This window comes from Megalopta genalis, chromosome 11 (assembly GCF_051020955.1).
Source record: "Megalopta genalis isolate 19385.01 chromosome 11, iyMegGena1_principal, whole genome shotgun sequence".
NCBI classification, from domain to species: domain Eukaryota; kingdom Metazoa; phylum Arthropoda; class Insecta; order Hymenoptera; family Halictidae; genus Megalopta; species Megalopta genalis.
In genome coordinates, this window is record NC_135023.1 from 13,674,175 (window position 1) to 13,696,371 (window position 22,197).

General features: G+C 39.9%; 1 protein-coding gene across 1 annotated transcript in view; it reads right to left on the reverse strand.

Annotated features, from left to right (window-relative positions):
- IRSp53 (Insulin receptor substrate 53 kDa) overlaps positions 1 to 22,197 on the reverse strand; it is a 337,247-nt gene that overhangs the window by 42,584 nt on the left and 272,466 nt on the right. Inside the window, exon 5 of the mRNA XM_076525365.1 lies at positions 13,667 to 13,728. Coding sequence (XP_076381480.1) covers positions 13,667 to 13,728 — 62 coding nt within the window. The remainder of the gene's footprint in view (positions 1 to 13,666; positions 13,729 to 22,197) is intronic.

Consider the following 22,197-nt stretch of genomic DNA (forward strand, 5'->3'; position numbering starts at 1 on the left):
TTCTTGCAAATCGAATTAATTCTTTTGTAAAATACATTTACTTTTCTAAATCGAATCTAATTTTGTTCTTTTGCAGATCAGATTCATACTTCTACAAATCACGTTCATCTTTCTGCAAATTAAATCCACACCCATTGTAGATCGTATTCACTTTTTTCCAAATAAAATTAATCATTTTGTAGCACATATTGACTTTATTGCAAATCAAATTAATTCTTCTGTACATTATATCATCTTCTTTACAAATCAAATTCATCCCTCTGGACCTCAAATGTTGCAACAAAGTTTTCATAAACTGCTTCAACAAAAAATATCCGACGTGAAGTTATTCCATTGAAAAAAAATTGAATTATATGTAATTCAATATATAACCAATATATATATATTAATATAATATATAAATTATATAATATGTAATATAATATTATATATAAATTATATATAATTACATATAATTGAATAATATTAATTTTTATTTTGTCCGTTTGTATACAATATACAATATATAAAATATAAAAGTAATATATAAATAGTATATAAAATAAAAATTGATATAATTCAATTATATATAATTATATATAATTTATATATTATACATGTATATACAAATAAACAAAACAAGAACAGTCAAATGTAAAATTGTACAGAATGACATAAACTGCTTATTTAACATAAGGAATATTTATTGCTGTATAGAGAAGATGGAAGGAATTCCTCATAAATCCAAAATTACGGTAAAGGTCTGCATTCGATTGTCCCCGGTTAAACGATAGCAGAGTCATGCCCGCGTTAGTGACCCAGCGATTCGGTATGCAATAGATCCTATACTTTCTACCCGGCGTGCACCATAAATCCCCCAGCTGCTTGGAGATTCCCGGCATCTTCGCCCATGTAGATTTCCCCCGATAAATTGCATCGAGTATCGCGCGGCGGGGTCTTGTCGGCCGGAAAATCAAACCTGAATACTTCATAAGAACGATCCACAGGAGGGTAGACATTCGTAACGAGCTTAGGATAGCGAGGCGCGAGTGTCAAGGAGGGTCCTGGTCGAATAAATCGTCCCGCGGCGGGCCGGCACAGTTCGCGTTCGAATTATTATTTAAATAAACGAGCGCGGCTGACGCAATTAAAAGTGGGGAAGATTTATGCGGGCCGCGCGAGAAACCGAAATACACGGAACGGTGGATTCGGCACGGAGACCGTCGACCCTGCCGGAATATTAATTGGAAAGTTAAAAGAGAGTTCTAGTCATTTAGCTCGTCTCTGTCTCGCGGTGTTCCAGTTCCCCTAATCGCGGCAGCTTCCTTCTCCGGCTGCTCCGCCAATATCATTTCGCTTCTGGCCACGCTCCGAACCACGTTTGCACCGGCACGCAGTGGCGATTTTGCCCGAAATCGCGGACAATGCTATTAAGCCGGCAATTATTGGTTTTTGGCTCCGAACAACTTGATACGTTTTTGCGTTCGGTAGTCCTTCGAATTATGAATATTGGGTTAGTAGTAAATATAATAAATATATTAATAAATATAGTAGTCTCATGGCTTAATAGAGAAACAAAGTAACGAGAAACTAATTATTTTTACATAACAAACGCTCTGCGAATAATTGAACACATCGCCTAAAAAATTCGTATGAGATGGACGAAATTAGTATTTTTAATTCTGAGATTAATCAATCGATAAGAATATGATAATAGATTCATCGGTTTAGTTACTAGTAGGAGATTCGATTCGTAATTTTACTTTACGACCTGTCGATTAACGTTATTCATTGTACATTAAAAATAAAAAAGTAATCGGAAAGATATTACCAGACTCATTTTAGAGAAATCGGGATTGAACAATAATTATCTTCATCAACTAAAAGATTCTTGGTTATAAAAATGTAATGGAACTGCTATCAGATGCAATTTCCACGTTTGAAAAAGAATTTTTTCGACTGTTTCTCCTCGTTCCGCCGTGTCCTTTTCTCTTTTTTTCTATCCGTCCATCGTCGTCGTCGTCGTCTGGGAACACACGGTAGAGTTTCTTTGATCCTCGCGCGACCCACGGTTGCTGCGGGGGTGAGATTACACACTTGCAGGCTAAGGGCTCTCTCTCTCTTTTGAGGGTGAAAATTCGTTCCGGCCGTAACGACATGTTATTACGATCCCGCCCCGCGGACAGCCGCGACACCGAACCGTGTGTTTTCGAAATCGTATCCCGCGAGAAAACGTCGCCGACGGTGTTCCGGTCACTCGCTGCGGAATTTAAGAGAGACCCGCCGCGGCGTAAAGACTACGGTTAATTCGGAAATTTTATTCCGCCCCGTGGCCCTTTGACCCGCGACTTTGCCGACGCGGCTTTACGTTGCCCTCCGGCGCACAGTGGGACCGGTTTCGCAAAATACGGGGAAACGATTGCAGAGAACGAAGTTTCCGAACTATAATTTTAATTAGTATTTTCATTCGCGGTTACATATTTCATGGCACTGCGATATGCAGTAAAAAGATACTACGCGACGTTCTCCACAGCTTATTATAATTATAATGGATTCAGAAGTAAACATTCGTGCTAGATCCACTTCCTGTAATTAATGCAGACGATTTTTCATTTGTGTAAATATTCGCAGTCTATTCGTGTCTTTTAAATCGATATAAAATTCTCGCCTTTTATAATTGGTATATTGACTGATACATATCTACAAGTGACAATGTGTGTGCTCTTTACGCTTATAAAATAAATGAGATCAGATGAGATCAGAAATTTTTGAATTAATTCTACCTGTTTTATGAAACACTGTACGGCGATTTAATTTCAGTTTAAGAAGCTACATAGCCGATTAGAATATTGTTTATGCATTTGTGAGAAGAATACGTTGCTATTATTTTAATAGTTTCAATGTGTAGTTACCATAATCTTTGTATGATTTATAATATGAACATAATATAAATGAAAGTGATATAATCTGAATGACATTCATACAATACGAGTATAATATGAAATTATAAAAGTAACATAAAATTAAATATTATTTTTGGTATCTATATTTTTAAAGCAATATCTGTGTTTCAATGATTGTAGCTGGAATCAATTGATGTATTCTGTGAGAGTAAAATAATTACAGCCAATTTGTGTACGGTATTAATTTATGGGATATTGTTATTCTGTCGGCAATCGTTTTGCGATTCTAATTTATATAATGAGCAATATTTAGGAGGCTATGAATTCGATTCGTAATATTTCGTTAAAACTCGACTCCAAATTTCAGATTCGAATTGGTAATTTCCGATTATATAACTGCCATTTTTTTGTGTGTGAAACGTACTAATAGAATATGTAATGTCTCTCATCGCAGAAAATATTAAAATCTTTAATTGAAACAATGTAGATTATTATTGGAAACTCCGTATGGTCAGTATTATCTTCCATTAACGATATCCGAGTAGTTATCGAATCCTGCGGCTCCCATTTGAAAGATATTGAAATACTTCGTATCGTGTCCATCTCAGAAAATATCAAAGTGTATAATACATCAAATTATACATTAAAATATTTACGTCTCTTTTCAAATATCCTCCCTGAAATGGATGCCTAGCTTAAATTTCAAAACAGCCTGAATATTAGAATTTTAGAACGATCGACCGGTAAAAATGATTTTCCATTTTTCATTTCATAATTACTAAAATTCTAGAAACGTTTCTGTGGAAAATTGTTGATTAAAATTCATTCCAGGTATATCGCAATGATGTCTGAATTAATACATTTATCCTATTATTTTACATTGACTGCAGAAAATACTAATTATTCATTAAAAACAATCATTATTGGATGAAATATAAAACAGTAGAATCAATAGTGAAATCTTCTATGCATTTTATGAAAAAAATAAGTAAATGGAATACTGTATAATCTAAAATTAAGTATCATTAAATATCGTCATCAAAAGTACTGTTAAATTATTTCCAGAATATTACATTAGCAAAATCGTCCTGACCGATAATGTTGTCTCAAGTTTCAACAAGTTATCGAGTGAAAGAGATAAAAAAAATGAAGCAGATGTCAGCGAAGCAATGCTCGAGTTCATCGCCTCCGAAGATGAGTTATTCTGCATAGAATCCACAAACTATCATTGCGCTCGAAAGAGGTCATTAGCACCGACATTTAAAATGACATTATTTAAAACATGTTATCGTCTTCTAACCAAAAAAAACAGGCGGAACTGTCCGATAGACGAAATCCTTATTAACCTCGTCACGTACAATTGAATCCACTCTACGTGCACGACTCGACACTGCCAGCATTCAGTATTCTAAGTGGTGTACCAAACTACATACGCAAACTATAGTAACTGCAAAATGAAAAGCAGTTCAGTACGCAAACGGATGTTTAAAATATAACGGCCCCGTGCGAGCAAGCACTAGATCCCGTGCACGAAGCGACAATATCAATTTCGAAACGGTCAGTATCATCTGCCACCAACAATATCCGAGTATCTATCAAATCCCGGAGCCTCCATTTTCCGCTTAACAACGCAAAGCGAAATCGGAACAATGCCGGACGAAGAGATCGTGCCATCAACCTGTTCATCCTTATGCGCCGATCTCCTGCCATCCCCCGCATCCCGCAGGATATACGCCCGTCGCGTGATCCTGTTCTCCTTTATGGAGAATATTCCCAACAATGATCCGGGGCCATTATGAGCGATCCTTTCGAGCGCGGTGGCGGTAGTCGTCGTCGGAATCGTTTTCCGGGCGAGACGTTAAAGTCCCGAAGATTGAGCCGCTTTGATCCCCCGTAGCCACGGCAGTTTGCAGCGGGCTGTTGCACCGGTGCACCAGTGCACCGTGGGCCAGGAGGCACCCAACAGTGGTGAGAAGTTATTGAGCGTTCCGTAAGTGCCTCCAAAATTTTGTTACTAATTCATAAAAACGAGCAGAAACTATCATACATTGTAAGCCGAATGTTCAGTTAATTGTCTGTATAATTCTGTTTAAGTGCACTAAAAATTAAAAAAGGCTGAGTTTGGAGAAGAAAATTATCAGAAAAACTGATAGTTAAGTAATTTGATATTTGGGTTATAATGTGAAATAATTTGTTTCCATTTTTATTCATTATTCACAGAGCTACAAGATTTCCAAGAATTAATGGCCTATCGAAAAATTACTGAAATATGAAATTATTATTTACGGTGCTAATGTTTTGTTTTTTTTAAAGAACATATTTAGTACAATTCAGTGTTTAATCTAATGTCATTGCGTAGGGTATGGTCTTAACTATAATATACAAGAAAACTTAGCTGCCATTAGGTGATAATGAAGTAGCTGCAGTGATTTTTATAATTATTGACGCCACTGTAACATATTACAGAAATTTCGTAAGTTCTTTCAAAATTTATTTATATTGTGTATCGAATAGTTGTTTCCGTGTGAGGTAATATTTGTATTTCATAATTATATTGTTTTGTAATTATATGAAATATTTGTAATCGATAATTATCTATAATATTTGTATTTTATAATTGTACGTAATATTATTGTATATAATATTGTATGTATAATAATTTCATAAGTATATGTAATATTGTACGTAATTTTATAATTGTGTATGTCATATTGTATGTATAATATAATTTCATAAGTATATGTAATATTGTACGCGCGTAATTTTATAATATTGTATGTAATATTGTATGTATAATAATTTCATAATTATATGTAATATTGTATGTAATTTTATAATTGTTTGTAACATTACATGTAATTTTATAATTATCTGTAATATTGTATATAATTTCATAATTGTATGTAATATTGTATGTAATTTTATGATCATACGTAATATCCATATTTCATAATTGTATTATTGCTTATAAATGTTTTCGAGAAACAATAATTTTATGAAATATCCTCTATTAATAAGACAATATTCGGTCTAAATACGCGACTTCGGTGAAAAAATATTTGTCACCGCTTTCGGATCCTTCCAGCCCCATAATGCGCCTGTGTGTCTTTCAAGCCGAACGAAGAACAATGTTCACGGCAATAAGGAGCATCCGTTATTGCGCGAGAGTTCTCACGGTATTGCGGCCATGGCGTTCGGTAAACCCGCACCTTGTGTCCGCATGCCGTGGACGTGGAAACGAACCGGGATAGCCGGGACCGTTCCCGGATTCAACCGAACTAATTGTTTCTTACGTGACCGTAGTCGATAACTTCCGCTGCCGGAAAGTAATTGTTTGCTCCGCCAGTTTCAGACGCCGATTCCTCCGCGTCTTACAGCCACCGGCACCGGATAGAGGATATTGAATGATCCGGGACTCGTTTGCTTGCTACGCGCGCACCTACCGCCAATAACCACCCTGATCGCGTAGTTTATGCTGGTACCGCTGATATTGCGTACGGCAGCATCGAAATGTTACAACGAAACTAACAATTTCACTTTGGATTACAATTGGGCAGAAGCTATTTGCAACAAGAAATTTGATGTCACAATGTTACGGTAAATTTTCCCCAATTTTCCTTCAGCTTGTAAATAAAAATGGACAATTTGAGAACAGGATACGATTATTAGAGCCTCGCTGCTCGTTGCAGATTGTCAACAATTATAAAAACGAGATGCAATGCTCGAATAATCGCATCTCCACTTCCCAAGTTGAACATTTTTGTTTAGAAGCTGAAGACAAATTAGGGAGAATTACTACTGTACTTGGATGTCTGACATTATTTGGCAATAGTATTTTTTTTTAATTTGCAACACGTAATGTCTTTGTTATTAAAATGTGTTACAATGTAGGCAGGTTGCAACACAGTACTTGGTCGATGATAAAACAATACTCTTTCTCCTTAAATTAATGTATTATGGTTTTTCTGTATGTAAGGTATATAGAGTGTTAGTGAACATTTTTCTAGCCTAATTGCAGTCGATTCTACCCTACCAGAGATCAATTGGAAGTTCATCAACTTTTTTTCCCAGCCTATGATCCATTCACAGAATCATAAAATTTCATTAGACTCAGCTAAAGAATTAACTCCAGTAAAGAATTACACTCCACTAAAGAATAAATTCCACTAAAGAATCAATATCACTGAAGAATCAACTGCACAAAAGAATATGCTTGCAACGGATTCAAAATTCCCACGACCAGGATATTACAAATATAAATTCTTGAAAGGGTGTTAAGAGAGGAGAGACGTTGCAAAAGTATTCCAGGACATGATATCTGTTCTGCCTCCATTCGGCGGTAATAACGCCTTGAAGTTAGACTATGAATTCGTGGGTGGAAGAGTAGCTCACGCATATCGGCGAGACAAGCACATTCGAGAAGGTCGTTGACCTAGGCATTTCAGCTGTTTGGGAAAGTGGTGTGTGCCTCGGAGCACCCTAAAATACTCACAGACGGTGCAACTGTAACCGTGGTGAACGGATAAGGTTACCATCGAGTCTGGCTGGAAAATCAGCCGATGACAAGTGACTTATCCTGCAGTGCGAAAGATGGGCTCCATAAAGGCAGATAGGCTGACGTTATTTCCTTCTCCGAAAGTTTTATAGCCAGCCGCTGCGTAATCTTCTGGGTTATGTTCTGTTTCGTGTCTTATGCTTATACACACGTTTCGACAATTCTTGAAGATGCTGTGTTATGGTTCTTCATATTATGAATATAGTTCACCCATTTATTGCGTGTTGTTCGTTAAGAACTTATGATAAGATCATTTTATACATTTCGCACCATATTACGCGCATTGTTTCCCCATAGATTTTCTTGATTTGTGGAAAATACTACAAAATATAACATTTTACTGAGAATATAACGGGTGCCAAAATTAGTCCAAGAAGTAATTAAAAGCCACGGTGGATATATCGACGAAAGAAAATTTCATTTTCTTTTATTTTGTTGACGTTATTTTTATTATAATGTAAAATATCTTTATACTTTTCTATTGGTTTTCCAAATTTATTCAATTATCTTTAAGTATCCTAATACTTTTGGAGAAGGGTGTACACGAGCCTGCCTGTGTGGATGGTTATAGTTAGACTGCGGATTGTAATGCAAAGTAAAAATTGCTTGCAACAATAGCAAGATACAGAAGCTACGTAGATATTTCTTTCTTTAATTATTTTATTCAATTGAAAATAACACAATAGTATTTTTAAATTCTTTAAATGTTTCACTGTTTTGTATTTGATCCGCTCATCCTTGTCAAAAATGCATACAATCCGCAGTCTAGTTATAACAAGTAAGTAATTATTATGTTACTGATTATAATAATATATAGAGCATAACTGATAGAAGCAATCGTTAGTGACTCCAAGGTTAATGCGACCTTTTACCAATAAACTCGACATCAAAGAAAAAATAAGCCTCCGTATCGAATCCAATAAATAATTGCGAAATAAAATTCTATATTCTAATCTCCTTAAAAATGTCCCTAGCAAGTGCGGATCATCCGATGCTGCTAAGGGTGTCCGGTCATCCAGGGGTGCTTGAAAAATTCAAGGGCTTGTTTCTGCGAAATGGTCGCATACACTCCACAGCATAATGTGCCGTTTTTAACTCCCCTATCAACCCTTAAAATACTTGACGGCGCACCTGGGACAGCCTGTACACACGTCGGTCACATTTACCCCGGTTACAGCACACGTACGATGGTTACGTTCCGCGGCTCCCGTTCCCCGTTTCTCTGAATCCTCGACGGGCCCTCGAGCCCGGCACCTACGGCACTGCGCCCCGTGTATTATAGGAAACGCATATCCGAGGCCATTCACGCACGAAAGGTCGTTGTCTCAGGCGAACGCGCATACACCGTATTCCGCCATCCCCTTTTTCCCAGCTTTCTTCGCCACCCCCGTCGTTCACGGAGATTACGTCATAGCTCAGTCTAGACTGGCAGCATTCGTAAAGATGTCCTCTCGCGCCACCCTGGCTCGCACCTTCCCCCATCGCGCGCGCGCCGCCCCTTGCCGAGCCTAATCGCACGGAAATATACAGTGAAAGAACAATTTGATCCGTTGAATCAGTTTTATGGGTTTAAAGGCGAACGGCCAGGACACGGCTCGAGCAACAAGGTTGCACCCGAGCACCCATGACGCAATGGGGTTGATAACAAATACCCGGGCATCGCGGAAAAGTCATAGATAGGGTCGGATAACTCAGACCACAAGATCTGTTACTATTTTAACACGTTCCGTGCCATGTGTACCATCGATGGTACATGCTTACATGTTTCTTTAATGCGTTAACAAAATAGTTTGTAGCAAATATAGAACCGAAGAATTAATTCTACCGCAAGAATGGGTCATGATAAGTTTGTTTTATTATTACATACGATGATTAATAATTACATATAATATATCAAGTTTTAGTAAAATATCAAATGGCCAGCGTGAAAAGTCGAGTAAAAACAACTCGGCATAGAACGTGTTAACACTGATTAATATTAATTTATCACTGTTTAAAGCTAGGTAAGCTAAGTATAGCTAATAAACTGTGAAGCTAAGTTTATTTGATTTGTAATTAAAATCATTCGAGTCCCACCGAGGATGACGAGTCTTCGGTTTATCTTCGGGAATAATTAATTTCATATTTATCAAATAATTGAATTTTTTATTGGAAAATGAACGAAATGAAAGGCTGATAAAATAAACTAAAGGATAGGCACAGCAATTGATCACCCAGGGTAATTGGTTACCCTACACAATACAAAGCTTCCAAAATGTTTCGTGATTGAATATTAGGTTGTTGAAGAGGGATGGATTAACGAGAGATCACGTCGAAGTAATCGGCCTTCTGAGATCCTGAGTAGCTATTTTCACTATTCCACGATCGTCAACCCCTTCAGAGGTATTATTATTAGTAGGATTTCGATGGGTTCAACGGGAATCCTGTGGTCCCGCGAGGACTTTAAGAGGTCGGCTTTGGGTCCCCGCTCACTGAACATCATTGCTTTAGTGGGGACACTTATGGCGCGGAAGACGGAGACGTCCCTGTGGAATTCTCGATCTTACCCCTAAACTGCTGGTTGAGTCTGTTAAGAAAACCGTTGATACGATTTGATCAAAGATTCTACGATGCTTCCAGGATTTTGTCAGCTTATTTATCATAATTAATTATGAATGGGACTGATCTGAGATCTAGAAAAAGAAATTATACAATTTTTATACGGTGAAGGCGTGAATCAATGAGTGTCAAAAATTGCATAGCCACTGTTTGTTTTGCTATGGTAATATGTTTCCTTTTGGTCTCCCAATGCGGAATCAACCCTTAAGAACGTTTTGGTATTTTTACACTTTCCTGATGTTGCGAAAATAGCGCTAACTTTGTTATCGTAATTTTAGTTTGATTGCAGACTGTTATTTTCTCGAAGTCAAAGAGGATTCAATTACCAGTTCTTTCATCCCAGCGGAACAAATCGGGACATCTGAATTATGAATCGAATAAATCGTTATTAATTTCCAGGTGAACTAATAATATAAAGTCACAGGTAGTCCGCCATCGTTATCAGGCTGAATTTAATTCGGCGAAGTCATTGTTTCGGACGGCTAAATAATTTTCGGAATGTTCCTTGCAATCGCATGTTTCTCCCTGTCGGCCGATTCATTGAAATTTCACAAAGAACCGGATCGAATATTTTTCAGACAATTTTTCGGCTTGTCAGTTTCGAAAACGCCTCATTGACCCGCTGAAATTTAATATGTGAAAACGTGTCGAAAAATGCAGCGTCGCGCGTATGAAATTTACGCGTTCCCATCGACAATCTCTCCTCTCCTTTTTTTAATTCGCCCGTTTTTCAAAAATATTGTATAATTCACTGTCGCTAGGGAGAAAGGATGGCGTCGAGCATTATCGTAAATTCATCTGTCTGCTTATCAACGAGACTCCGCGCGAAGCAGACTGTGATTGACAGGATTTACAGAAATTTCGCGGCGCGGCAGAAGTTTCGTTTAAAATTGTGCAACGCGAAACGACTACGCTGGGATCCTGCACGATATCCGATCGCGGCACTGAGTTATTTGTAATGGAAGTAGAACTCGGGACCGAGATACCGTCTCATTCAATTCGGCGCGTTTTGATTTTTAGCCGCGGATCCTGTATCTCCTGGATCCGCTCGCTGCGAAATATTTACAATCAAACCGATCCTCCCGATATTTCCTCCCGGAAACAATTCTGCTCATTCGAGTACACCTGATTCCAATTCTCAATGTTCCGAACAAAAATACCCGTAGCCGTATTAACGAAAAAATTCGTGAAGATTTTGGCCCTCGATTTCTTCTTTCAAACTGTAATTCTTGCGTCAGTCTAATATCATACTAAAAATTATTCATATAATTTGTATATAATTTAAGCGACTTCTCTAGTGATTTGAGACGATCTGTTTAATTCTAAGAAGTAGATTTGCAACGTGCTTAACGAGATACCCGGCAGCATTTGCGTTGGAATTTAACGCACTCGAAGGAAACGTTGAATAGACGTCGATCATCGGCGTTCGCAATTTTTCACGTCGTCGATATCGTCGGGAATCGCATTTGACCATTCGCCAAACTAGATAAACGGCGCCAATTTGTCGCTGCTGATCGAAGGGCTAATTCAATTTGGGACAGTAATAGCTGGAAAGCATCGGGCGCATTATCGCATTTTTCTTCGCGACTGAAAATCGACTACGTTGTAGGACCCGGCCGAGGGAAGCGCCGACTGCAACGGGAACAGCGGGGCAGGGATCGTTGAAAATGGAAGGAGGTCAAATTGGCTCTCAATCTCGAAGGCCGTGAACCGAGAGAAAATCCTGTTACAACGGCGGGAAGATTTTCTTTTGAATATTTCTCCGCGGTAATTTATTTACCCGAGTCCGGCGGTTCTTTATTCGCGCAGCCTCCGGCGAAATTAGAGAATGTTTTCCGGTCGCGAGGTAATCCCTTTATCGTCTGTGATACACCGAACTAACTGTTCGCGGATGATGTTATTAATGCGAGATTCTTTCTAGAGGTTATTCATTAAATCATTATAAAGCTCCGCGCCGTGAGAATATTAATATTTTGATATTTCGATGAGGAGTATTTTATGCGGAGAATATGAAATGCTCGCCCGGTACATTCCATTTTGCAGCACGCTCGATCATCCGCCTCGATTCGACGGCTCAAGCTAATGTGCAAGAAAGTTTTTTTAATAAAATCCTCGAAATATGCGAAACGCTGAAATAGTAACGAATGGCTTCCATTTATCGAAGAACAACGCGCGGAAGTTACGAGCCATCATCGAGAAAATGAGATGGAACAAATAATTTACAAATGTGGAGTTATGATAATAGTCTTCGATCTCTGGGAAAATTATTTTCATGATTATATCATCGGATAACGAACGAAACTTTTGCGAATGGAAATCGGAATTCTGTGGAAATATTACTGAGGAGCGTATTTTGCACACAATTCACTTCACACGCGTGTTATTCGATCCTTTCTTGTCTCGAATGAAACTTTATTCATCTGTTATCGATGTTTAACCATTAATGAGAATACAAACATTTAACTTGTACTCAATTTAATTAATAAGACAAGCATGGACTTTATTTCTTTTGTTGGAAATTGTGAACGACAAAGAAATTCTAATCGCTGTAGCTGTGACATAAGTCGTAATGCTTGCAGCTGAACTTATTATTATTTGTTATTACTTATACGTTTATTCACTTTAGCGCGGTATTTTAAATCGGAAAAGGTGTTAAGAGGAGAAATTCTGAATGCTTCAATTACAGAAGCATAATACTCGTATACAAAAATTCATCTCCTTTCCAAGATGGAGAATACATTTTCTATATTTTCTCCTAAATTACAGTAAAAATTAGAAGAAAGTTCTATACCGTTACATTTACATAAGAAGATCATAGACGAGATAGCTAGAAACATGGTCGTACTGTGAAAATGTCTTTATTAGCCTGGCATAACCTGACTCTGTTTGCAATTAGACTGCAGAGATTTTTATGTAAAATCGCAATCGTCTGCACTAGCGCCTGAGTCCCTATATTTTAACAATTTTAACAAGTCGAACAAAAATTAGTCAATTGCAAGTTAGATATCGTAACTAGAGCTATTAAATAATCCATTAAAACTTGCACGTTTCTTATGCGACACAAGACTTTAAGAACACCTTCGTTTAAATTTACAAAAACCGGCCACAACCAGTTTTTATCTAGTCATTTTAAAACTCGCGGTCTATTTTTTATAAACCAATGTTCGACATTTTGCGAAACACAGACGCGTCCCAATTTTCATACCGATTAGAACAGTGTGTTAATCACTGTGCCTATTAAAGTGACGTCCGAAGTTTTCAAACGAAATAAACAGTTTTGTATCGAACTTCTTAGAACACTTAAATTCTATGTTGACGTTTTTCATACAAGCACGATTCTTTTCGTAATTAACATATAAAAACAACGCGAAAAAATTTAACAAAATAAAGAAGTTGAAGTTTCGATTCGGCTACGAAAATTACAGATCAAATTTCCTTCAAAAAAGTTCAATATCTTTAATTTAATAATGACGTTTTTTAAATGTAAATGAAATTATTATAAGGACGCAGTAACCAGGAAGGTGGCACACTAATCGGCACATTTACTCTCTACGGGTCGAGAAGCCACGTGACAGCCCGAAGAGACGAGTCTACGAAAATTGGTCGCAGGACGATTAGGCGTGTTACTCACGATATTCATTTCCTGGTCCTGGATCTCCTTGTAGACCTCGACGATCCTCATCAGCGCGTAGCCTGCAACACAAAGCGAATTTCGATCGTTTTCAAACAGTGTCTGGCGGCGGTGCGCGGCAGGGATTCGCGTCGAACCCCGTCGAGCTTTCGCGGTTAAAACTTTCGTCCTGAATTATTCAGACGTGGCTGGTGTCGTCGATACTTTAATCCACGCTGCCGAGGGCGCGTCAGAGGGTGTGTTGGTGGGAAAGCGAGACAGAAGGAGAACACCGGGAAAGAGAGAAAGAAAAGGAGAGAGAGAGAGAGGGCGAGAAAGAGAGGGAGGAAAGGAGGGTATGGGAGGACGGCGAGAAACCGAGGCGACCGCAGGAGTTGGTAGCGGCGCGTTCCAGCGGTTGCGGCTGATTTTCGAGTGACTTTCCACGAAAAGCTCCCGAAAGCCTACGAAAGCGGGCGACAGGGGCGGCAGAGAAGGGAACCGACGGGTTCCGGTGGGGACCGGTGGGAACCGGAGGGGGGGACAACAAAAAAATGCAGAGAAACCACGATCGCGAAGCTTCGAGGGAGGAAAGTCGTAGGGGAGTTCGACGAAAGTTTTCATGCTCCTGGCCGGTCTCGCGGAAACTTTTCTGCCGTTTCCTGGCCGCTTCTTTCCGCAATACTTCTCTGCCCAACGGAGAGGTCCCCGGCCCCGCGAGGAACGTCCCGACGCCATGCTTGCTACCAGGATTTCGCGCGTGTATGCGTCGCGGATGCCGCGCGATTAAGACCTCGCCGGGGCGGGCGAGAATAATTTCAGAGGCAATTTCGAACGAGAAAGGGCGAACTGCCACCCGAGGTGCGGCTGAGTTACTCCGGAAGCCGAACACTTGAAAAAAGAGACAATTAAGGCAGAAGTGGCTGTTATGAAACACCGCTCGATTGTGACTCCCGCTTGAAACAGTAGCGCAAGCGATAAAATAATGACTAGAGGACGCGAGAGTGGATATAAAAGTTCTGCTCACATTTCTGAGCATTGTACTTTATAAATTCACTCACTTAATTACTGATATGCAATGAATAACTGTTGAAAGGAATGTTTATTCGAATGCGGGTGTTTCCAGGCAGGGACATACTGTTCCGTATTGTGTTCAATTTTCTCGTTGTTCCGATCTATGGAACATAAATTATAATATATGCATTGAGAGCTATAATTATCTAAAAAAAAAAAATCTTACACTGAATAGACGATTCAAGTCGATGCTTGTAATTGAAAATATGTATAAATGTATTGTTTGCTGGGAGAGAAATGCCCGTTCCAAAAATAGGAACGTCGAATGTGGAACACAGGGACATAATGGGAACATGCTCGTATCATTTTTGATTAATATTAAATAAATATTTTTAAGTTAATTACGTTATCCAGAAACATCAATTTATCGGACAGTAATATAAATATTCAGCAATAACGCTTTTAAGTTGTAATAAAATCAATACGATCTCATGCTCTCCGAGAAGCGTTCCACATTAGGTATTTCTATCTTAATCGGGAAGCCGAACAATTAAGGAAAGAGACAATTACATATATCGCCGCACTTAGATCAATGTTATGGTTCCCGCATGTGGTGGCGCGCCGCGCCGTGTGTTCGCGCTCTCGGAAATAATGTTTCGTTTGCTACAACTTGTGATATCAACTGTACAAACTGGTTCACCGCATACTAGCAGTTCGATTTACAGGACCGTAATTACTATACTGCAGCTCCGCATGCAAAATAAAAATTGTCTGTATCAGTTGCAAAACGTATGAACCAAGTGCAATCTTATATCTCTCTGAAATAATTTGAATACGTTGTAATTAACATATCAACATTTTTAGTTTCCTTTAATTTTTTCACTGTTTCATGTTTCAGCTCCCACAAATGTATCAAATCCGTGGTATAATTATTATTCGTTGAGAAAAATGGTCCATTTAGAGTTGACCAACCAAATGGTTGGTCGAAGTGCAAATATTGTCGAATATGCAGCTACTGCATTCAGAGAAGATTCTCTTACTTCGTCGACCACATTCAATTTTCTAATGTTCTCAGTTTATAGACAGAATATTTCAAATATGTCGAATGACCAAGTATTTTGCAAAATATTTGTTTCTAACGTTACAACAGTGGCGCATAAATACAATATAAATAAAGTGCACGTGCAGTCTAAATTTTGCATGAGCATTATAATAAACATGTAATTATTTCCAGTAATTCGAACGTAATATTTAACTAATTCAATGAAATTCTACGCAAAAATAAATATATATAAAATATATAAAAAATAAATAATATAAATATATATATAATTATTTCCAGTAATTCGAACGTAATATTTAACTCATTCAATGAAATTCTATGTAAGTTAATTCTAAGTAATTAACGATACGCTGAAGTAAAAATCGCGGATAAACTCCGTGTAAAAATGTTTCCTCGGCATGTAAACTGCGCATCATCGTCGCCAATTAATTCCGTCATTGATCACTGACTAAGCGTGACACCGTGCTCGGCAACGATAACTTGACCCGATAGACTAGATAGTCGGGGAGTCATTAATCACAGGTAGCTCTGCGTACAGTCGGCGTGACAAATTCCCATGTCGATATGCTAACGCGACATACTCAGTTCGCATTGGCGCAGGACCGAAAAATATCTTCGATCACGGTTAGAAGAGTAGAGGAGAAAAAGCCAAGCGAGCCTTAGCGAAACACCGCTAAGTTTGATCGGCTAATTAAAGTTTTAACTAAGTTAGACGGAGGCCAATCAAGTACGAGTTTAAATTACTTTATTAAGGTGTCGCTATTCAAATTGAAGAAGCTTCTTTAACGATCAGTCGTAGAATCAACTTGCGGAGGACACACCGTACAATCTAAATCATCCTTATTTTCCTTCTGGAATATTTTTCTCGAGAAGTTTCTTCCGCGGGAGGGCTCTGATTAAAATCGAGGCAAGGAAATTCCATCGGAAATGAAAAACCACGCGGTACACAAGTTCCATAGCGAGAAGGGAACTCCGTTAATTTTCTTTTCCTTCAACGTTTAATTATCTCGTGTAATATTAAATTTCCGTGTTTTACCGGCGACTCGACTTCCCGGAAACCCGTTGTCCGCTAATGTGGATCCGGCCGAATCTTTTTCCGACTATCTGGTCCTGTGTTTGTACGTCAACGTCAGCCCTAATGCACCGCCAAGATGCATTGCGTTTATATTTTTTTCCTACGCGCCGCGCGGCGCATAAATGGTCCAACGTGACTCGACCGAAACTCTGTGTGCAGCGGTTAATGCCTCAGATACCGCGTTTTATCGCGGCGCGCATTAAATATACCGGGTCGTAAAGTCGCAGTTTCGGTCTTCATGAAATTGCTGACATATACTTGCGGATCGATCAGCTGGGATACCGGATTAATGAACGACAGTTTAACACTTTAACGCGCGTTGCCTGTTACGGAGCTTGGAATTTCCCCGCGATAAAGTGTCAAGTGATTTTATAGCAATAATACGGTGTCTATAGCGGTTCTCGGCACTTAGAGAAAGATTTTAATAGACACAAGATTCGCACAAGTATTTTAGAATGAATTATAAATATCCTTACAATATGTACCGAGGTGTTAATTTCAAAGATCGCTAAATCTTTCTACAGAAGATTGTTAATATTCAATATTTTATATCTTCGCGAAAAAAAATCGTGTGATATTCTACCTGGAGTCATTTCAAAGGGCGAAGACTCAGCTTTAATAACCACAGCTTCGTTTCTTCCGAGGATTTTTTTACGTCGTGCAGCAAGTGAGAAAATGCGAACGCTTATTTTTATGTACTTGGAGTTATTCTAATGCGGGCGTATGTTTTATTCAAAGTCCAATAAAATCACGACAGAAAATCTTATAGAACGTTTTAATAGACCGTTTTAAAGAGGACACTCTGATCTTTAATCTCATGCTAATTTTAGTCGGGAACAAAAATTTTCAATGTCTATACAGACGTGTAAATTCGTGAAAGTTCAAGGTGTGAAGGTGTCCTCGTTTTCTCGTTGATTGTATGATGTGAAAATCTGTTTGAAAAAATGAACACCGTATTGTGAAAGGTGAAGATTTTCGCTTTAAAACGAGCCCAAGAACGTTGTTCTACGATTTATTTTCTCGAAGATGCGATAGCTTAAATATCGCCAATTTTAATTTCTCATTTTGATCATTCAATTTTCCGTATGAATTGCGCAACGTTTCATTATCGAATTTTTAACAAACATTTTAATTTCACCGGATTTCTGTATGAAGTAACCGGTTTGTAGAAAAGTTTCATCTATTGCAACGTGTAATACAACGGATGGATGTCAGACGTGGCAAAATGTGACGGGAATAAATCGACGTTGAAGGGATCATAAAAGTAGACCAGGAAGGCTCGAGAAGATCAAAATCTTGTCAAGGACTTGTCTCTTCAAGACCCCTTCAATTCTAGGGTTAATATATGTGAATCGGGGGCAACGACGTGGGACTTCCTGTCATATGGGATTTCTTTCCACGCCCGTAATTCTTCATGCAGAAGGCTTCTCGAAAGTAATTCCTGGATATCCTGCGACGCACGGTGTGCGGCGTTTCTCATTTATTTTATTTTCACTGATAAAGTCGTTCCCTTAGAACGAGTTTTCCAAAGGATTCACAAGTATGAAAAATATGTAAAAAGAAGTTGTTTAATCAATATTTACTTGAACACACGTTTCGCGTTTGATCTTACAAAACTCTGCAGAATTATGGTAAACTAGGTAATTTATAATTTCGTAAAATAAAGCGCAAAGATCTTGATTTGCATAATGATATGCAGTTTAGCCGAGTCTACCATCCCCCATTACCGTTACATTGAACTTATTGCATTATTGGTTTTAATAAATATCAAAAGATTTCGAACAAAAACCTACGTTCTTATCTACACGTACGAGCAGAAAACATAAAACAACGTCTAACGTCTGCTTCTAGAAATCCGCAGATAATTAAAAGCGGCAAGAAACTGCACTTAAAATTTAGATCTCCCTCTTAACAACAGTCTAAGCTTTCACATAAAAAAGGTCGTACGTTAAATATTTTTAAACATCCTTTTATAACCTTTATTGAAGTTTAAATTGTTAAAAACGTAACTATTTTCTACGCGAGCTAAAAAATGCTTTTGACAAGCATAAACAGTTGAAATATAAATACTCAAAAGTATATCAAAACCTTGCACTTCGATATTTTGCAACGAGCAATCGAAGCAATTAGTTCTCATCTTAATTTCATATTTCCGCCTTTCCAACGATGTCTCTAATCGCAGAGTCACACGAGATCGTTAACATTCTGGAACACTGAGATATGGAGGACGAAAAATTGAATTTTGGCCAGAAATTATTGCTTCCGAGGCGCGCAGTCGCGAGGAAACGAAGATCCTCGTCCGCAGGAATGAGACTGCAGGAACATCCCGATAACGAGCGTCGCATCGGCGTCTCCGGAATCACCTGTAGCGAGTTGAAAATTCATGAGTGGCTCCTCGCTCCTCGAGGACTAAATCGTGGGTGCTCCCGGTCGCGGCGCCGGCATTGGCGTCGACGTCGGCGTAGGCAGCGAGCGGCTCGTCGTCGGCAGCGAACCGCCATACACAGGCAGCCGAGATTACAGGCGGCCCGCAAAGCCGCAATATCTTTGTGCTTCCGTATTAACATACACGTCGACTCGGCGACAGCTACTTACCATTCTCGGTTTCGTCAGAGCCTCACTGAATTACGCGCCGCGAATTAACCCTCGGCCCGCGGAGGCAGCCAGCCAACCAGCCAGGAAGGAAGCCAGGAAGGAAGGAGGGCGGGGAACGCTGGTGGAAGAGGTCGGGAGTCGAACTCCGGCGTAGGTCGAAGGTGAGAAGAAGAGCCGAACGCGCCGGTTCAGCTGCGAGGTGCGCCCGAAATCGAGAGGGCTGAAAGAAAAGGACAGGGGGGCGGGAGGGGGATGGGAGTAGCGCCGAGCCAGACAAAGGGAAAGGCGAGCTATCTAAGCGTTCCAAGCATCGTATCTCAGCTATACAATATCGTAATCCCGCGCCATACGTAAAGCTCCGCATGGCGAATCTCGTTTACATGCGCATCTGCATATATATTTCACCGGGCCTCTGTGTGCGGCCGGCACCAGCTTCTAGATTTCTGGGGAGAGGGACTCTGAACCCAATGGATTGCTGGCTGCCGACCTGCACCGTCCGATGGATGCCAGCTATGCTGATTCCTTTAAGGCATGCAACCCCGTCGTTTGCTTGTCGAATTAGCCCGGCGACGAGACGACTTTTTTGGCAGTCGATGCAAACCACGTGGAAGGATTATGGTGGTTATAGAGTGCTTGAGGTTGATACAACTTGGACGATACGCGACTTTATATGGATTGCGCCGTTCCGTATTATATCTGAAGGGTATAAATGTTTCTCTACTTGAAGAAGCTCTGCTAAGGATTCAGGGACTTTTGGAAAGTTCGATCGCTTTATTAACACGTTCAACGTGGCATCAGCCATCTGGGACTGACAGTAGACCTTCCGTTTGGCGGCCTCAGTCCTCTTGAACTGACAGTGTACCTTTTTAGGGCACCGTCAGTTCCCAGGGACCGACAGCGAACCCATTGTTTGGGCGACATCGGCGCATGGGACCAGCAGTATCAAATGTTGCGTCCACAGACAAGGGCCATAAAAAGGTCCCACCATTGGGGAAACCCTCTCAGGCCCCAACAAGGGTCAAGGCAGACACCCCCCTCCAAGGGGTGATTCGTGCCTTGACCAATAATAAACAATCTACCTCCATCCACGGGTGCTCTTCCACGACTTTCCAGCGTTGGAAGAGCATTCTTCCACCAGCGCTCGCAGAGAGTACAACACAAAAAATAAAGTTCTCTAAGACTACTAGAGACCCTTCCACGTCATTAATTTGCCGTAGGAAGCGCGAATCGAGCGTACAATAGTTCGGTCGCGCATGTACGTTAGGCGACTAACCGAACGTACGGACAAAACATCAAGGTTAAAAAATAATGCCTGCCGCCTCCACGGAAAACCCAGGAAAATCGGCTCCGTGTTAAATGATGAGGATAGTATTCTCTATGAAAACCGGTATTTGTAGTCTACGTCTGATCGATCTGCTTTCATAGGGAATACATAATGCATTTGACTCACATCTGGCGTCAGGAGTTAAGTGGTCCAGCCAAACATTGGATAACATGAGTCGTTAGTGACCTACATCTAGCTTGCACACAGTGGACGGGTAATCCTTGAGGGTGAGGCTTTGTTTACCCACTGTACTGAGACCCTGTTACACGCATACGCAGAAGATACATATATACGTCAAATTAATAATCATTAACAACTTCTTATACTTCGATTCTGGTGAGTCTTTTATAGTCAGGAAGATAAAATACTAGTCTGCGGGTCTCTATGCAAGATGAAAATGTTCTGAATCGATTTCGAGGAATGAAAGTTAAATAAAAATGTACTTCTTCCGACGATTGCGATAAATTTATGAATATGTCAAAACATTCTTAAATCCTTCGTGTGTCTTCTAATTTAAAGATTCTTGAATCAAATCTAGAGATCTTCTATATATTTTTAGAACACGGAATGCTCATCATTCTTCACCTTTGTCGTTGTCTTGTAACAAAGCATTGAACGATATTTCCAAAATAACGAAACAAAATTATGTTCTTAATCGAAATGATATCGTTAACATTTGTATACTTTAACGCAAACGCGACGCAAGTTCCCGTCGTCCGACTGTTTCCAAATTTTGCGAACATCATTCCCGGCCCAAATGTCCCAACATCGGGGGATAAAACTAGAAAAAAAAATAAGAGCCACCCTGATCCACAGTCTATATATTACCAATAAAACCGCGCAAAAGTTCTCAACCCAGTTGCACCCTTTTGTAACCCCTGGTGCACCATCTGTCGAGCACACCGATAAAGAATACAGCCGCAGTTAGGGCCCTCGAAAGACAGGAAGTAATTTACGAGTACCCCGATAGTCCAGGATACTCGATCTCCCTTAATTTAGCGTCCGATTAAACCGGAGCCGATTGAACATAGAAAAACATGGCGAGGGCACGCGATCGAGTTCTTGGCGGGTGTCGATTTACCATTTTCGGCCGGAAACGAGTGTTCGGCAGGGTCGCGGAGCGAAGAACCGTCCATGGGGGGCACCCACGCAGGCGTCAGTAATTTTGACAGTGCCGGAGATGGGGGTATGTAACGCGGCGTAACGATGCTTATGGGGCTTTAGCTGCCGATGTGCGGCTTCGGCCGGCTCCGGTTTAATGCCTGCCGCGAGAACGGGCTTTAACCCGTAACGTAAACACCAACAGCGGATCTATGGCAGGCCGAGCAGACAGCCGACGCTTGCGATGCTGCTTGCGACGAGCACACGGCGACGTCGACCGCGCTTCCGATCTCGTGCCATTGACACAAAGAAGTTCCTCGTTGCACCGTGCCACCTTCTCGCCCAGAAAGGTTGCCGAAATGTGAATTTTTTTAAGGAAA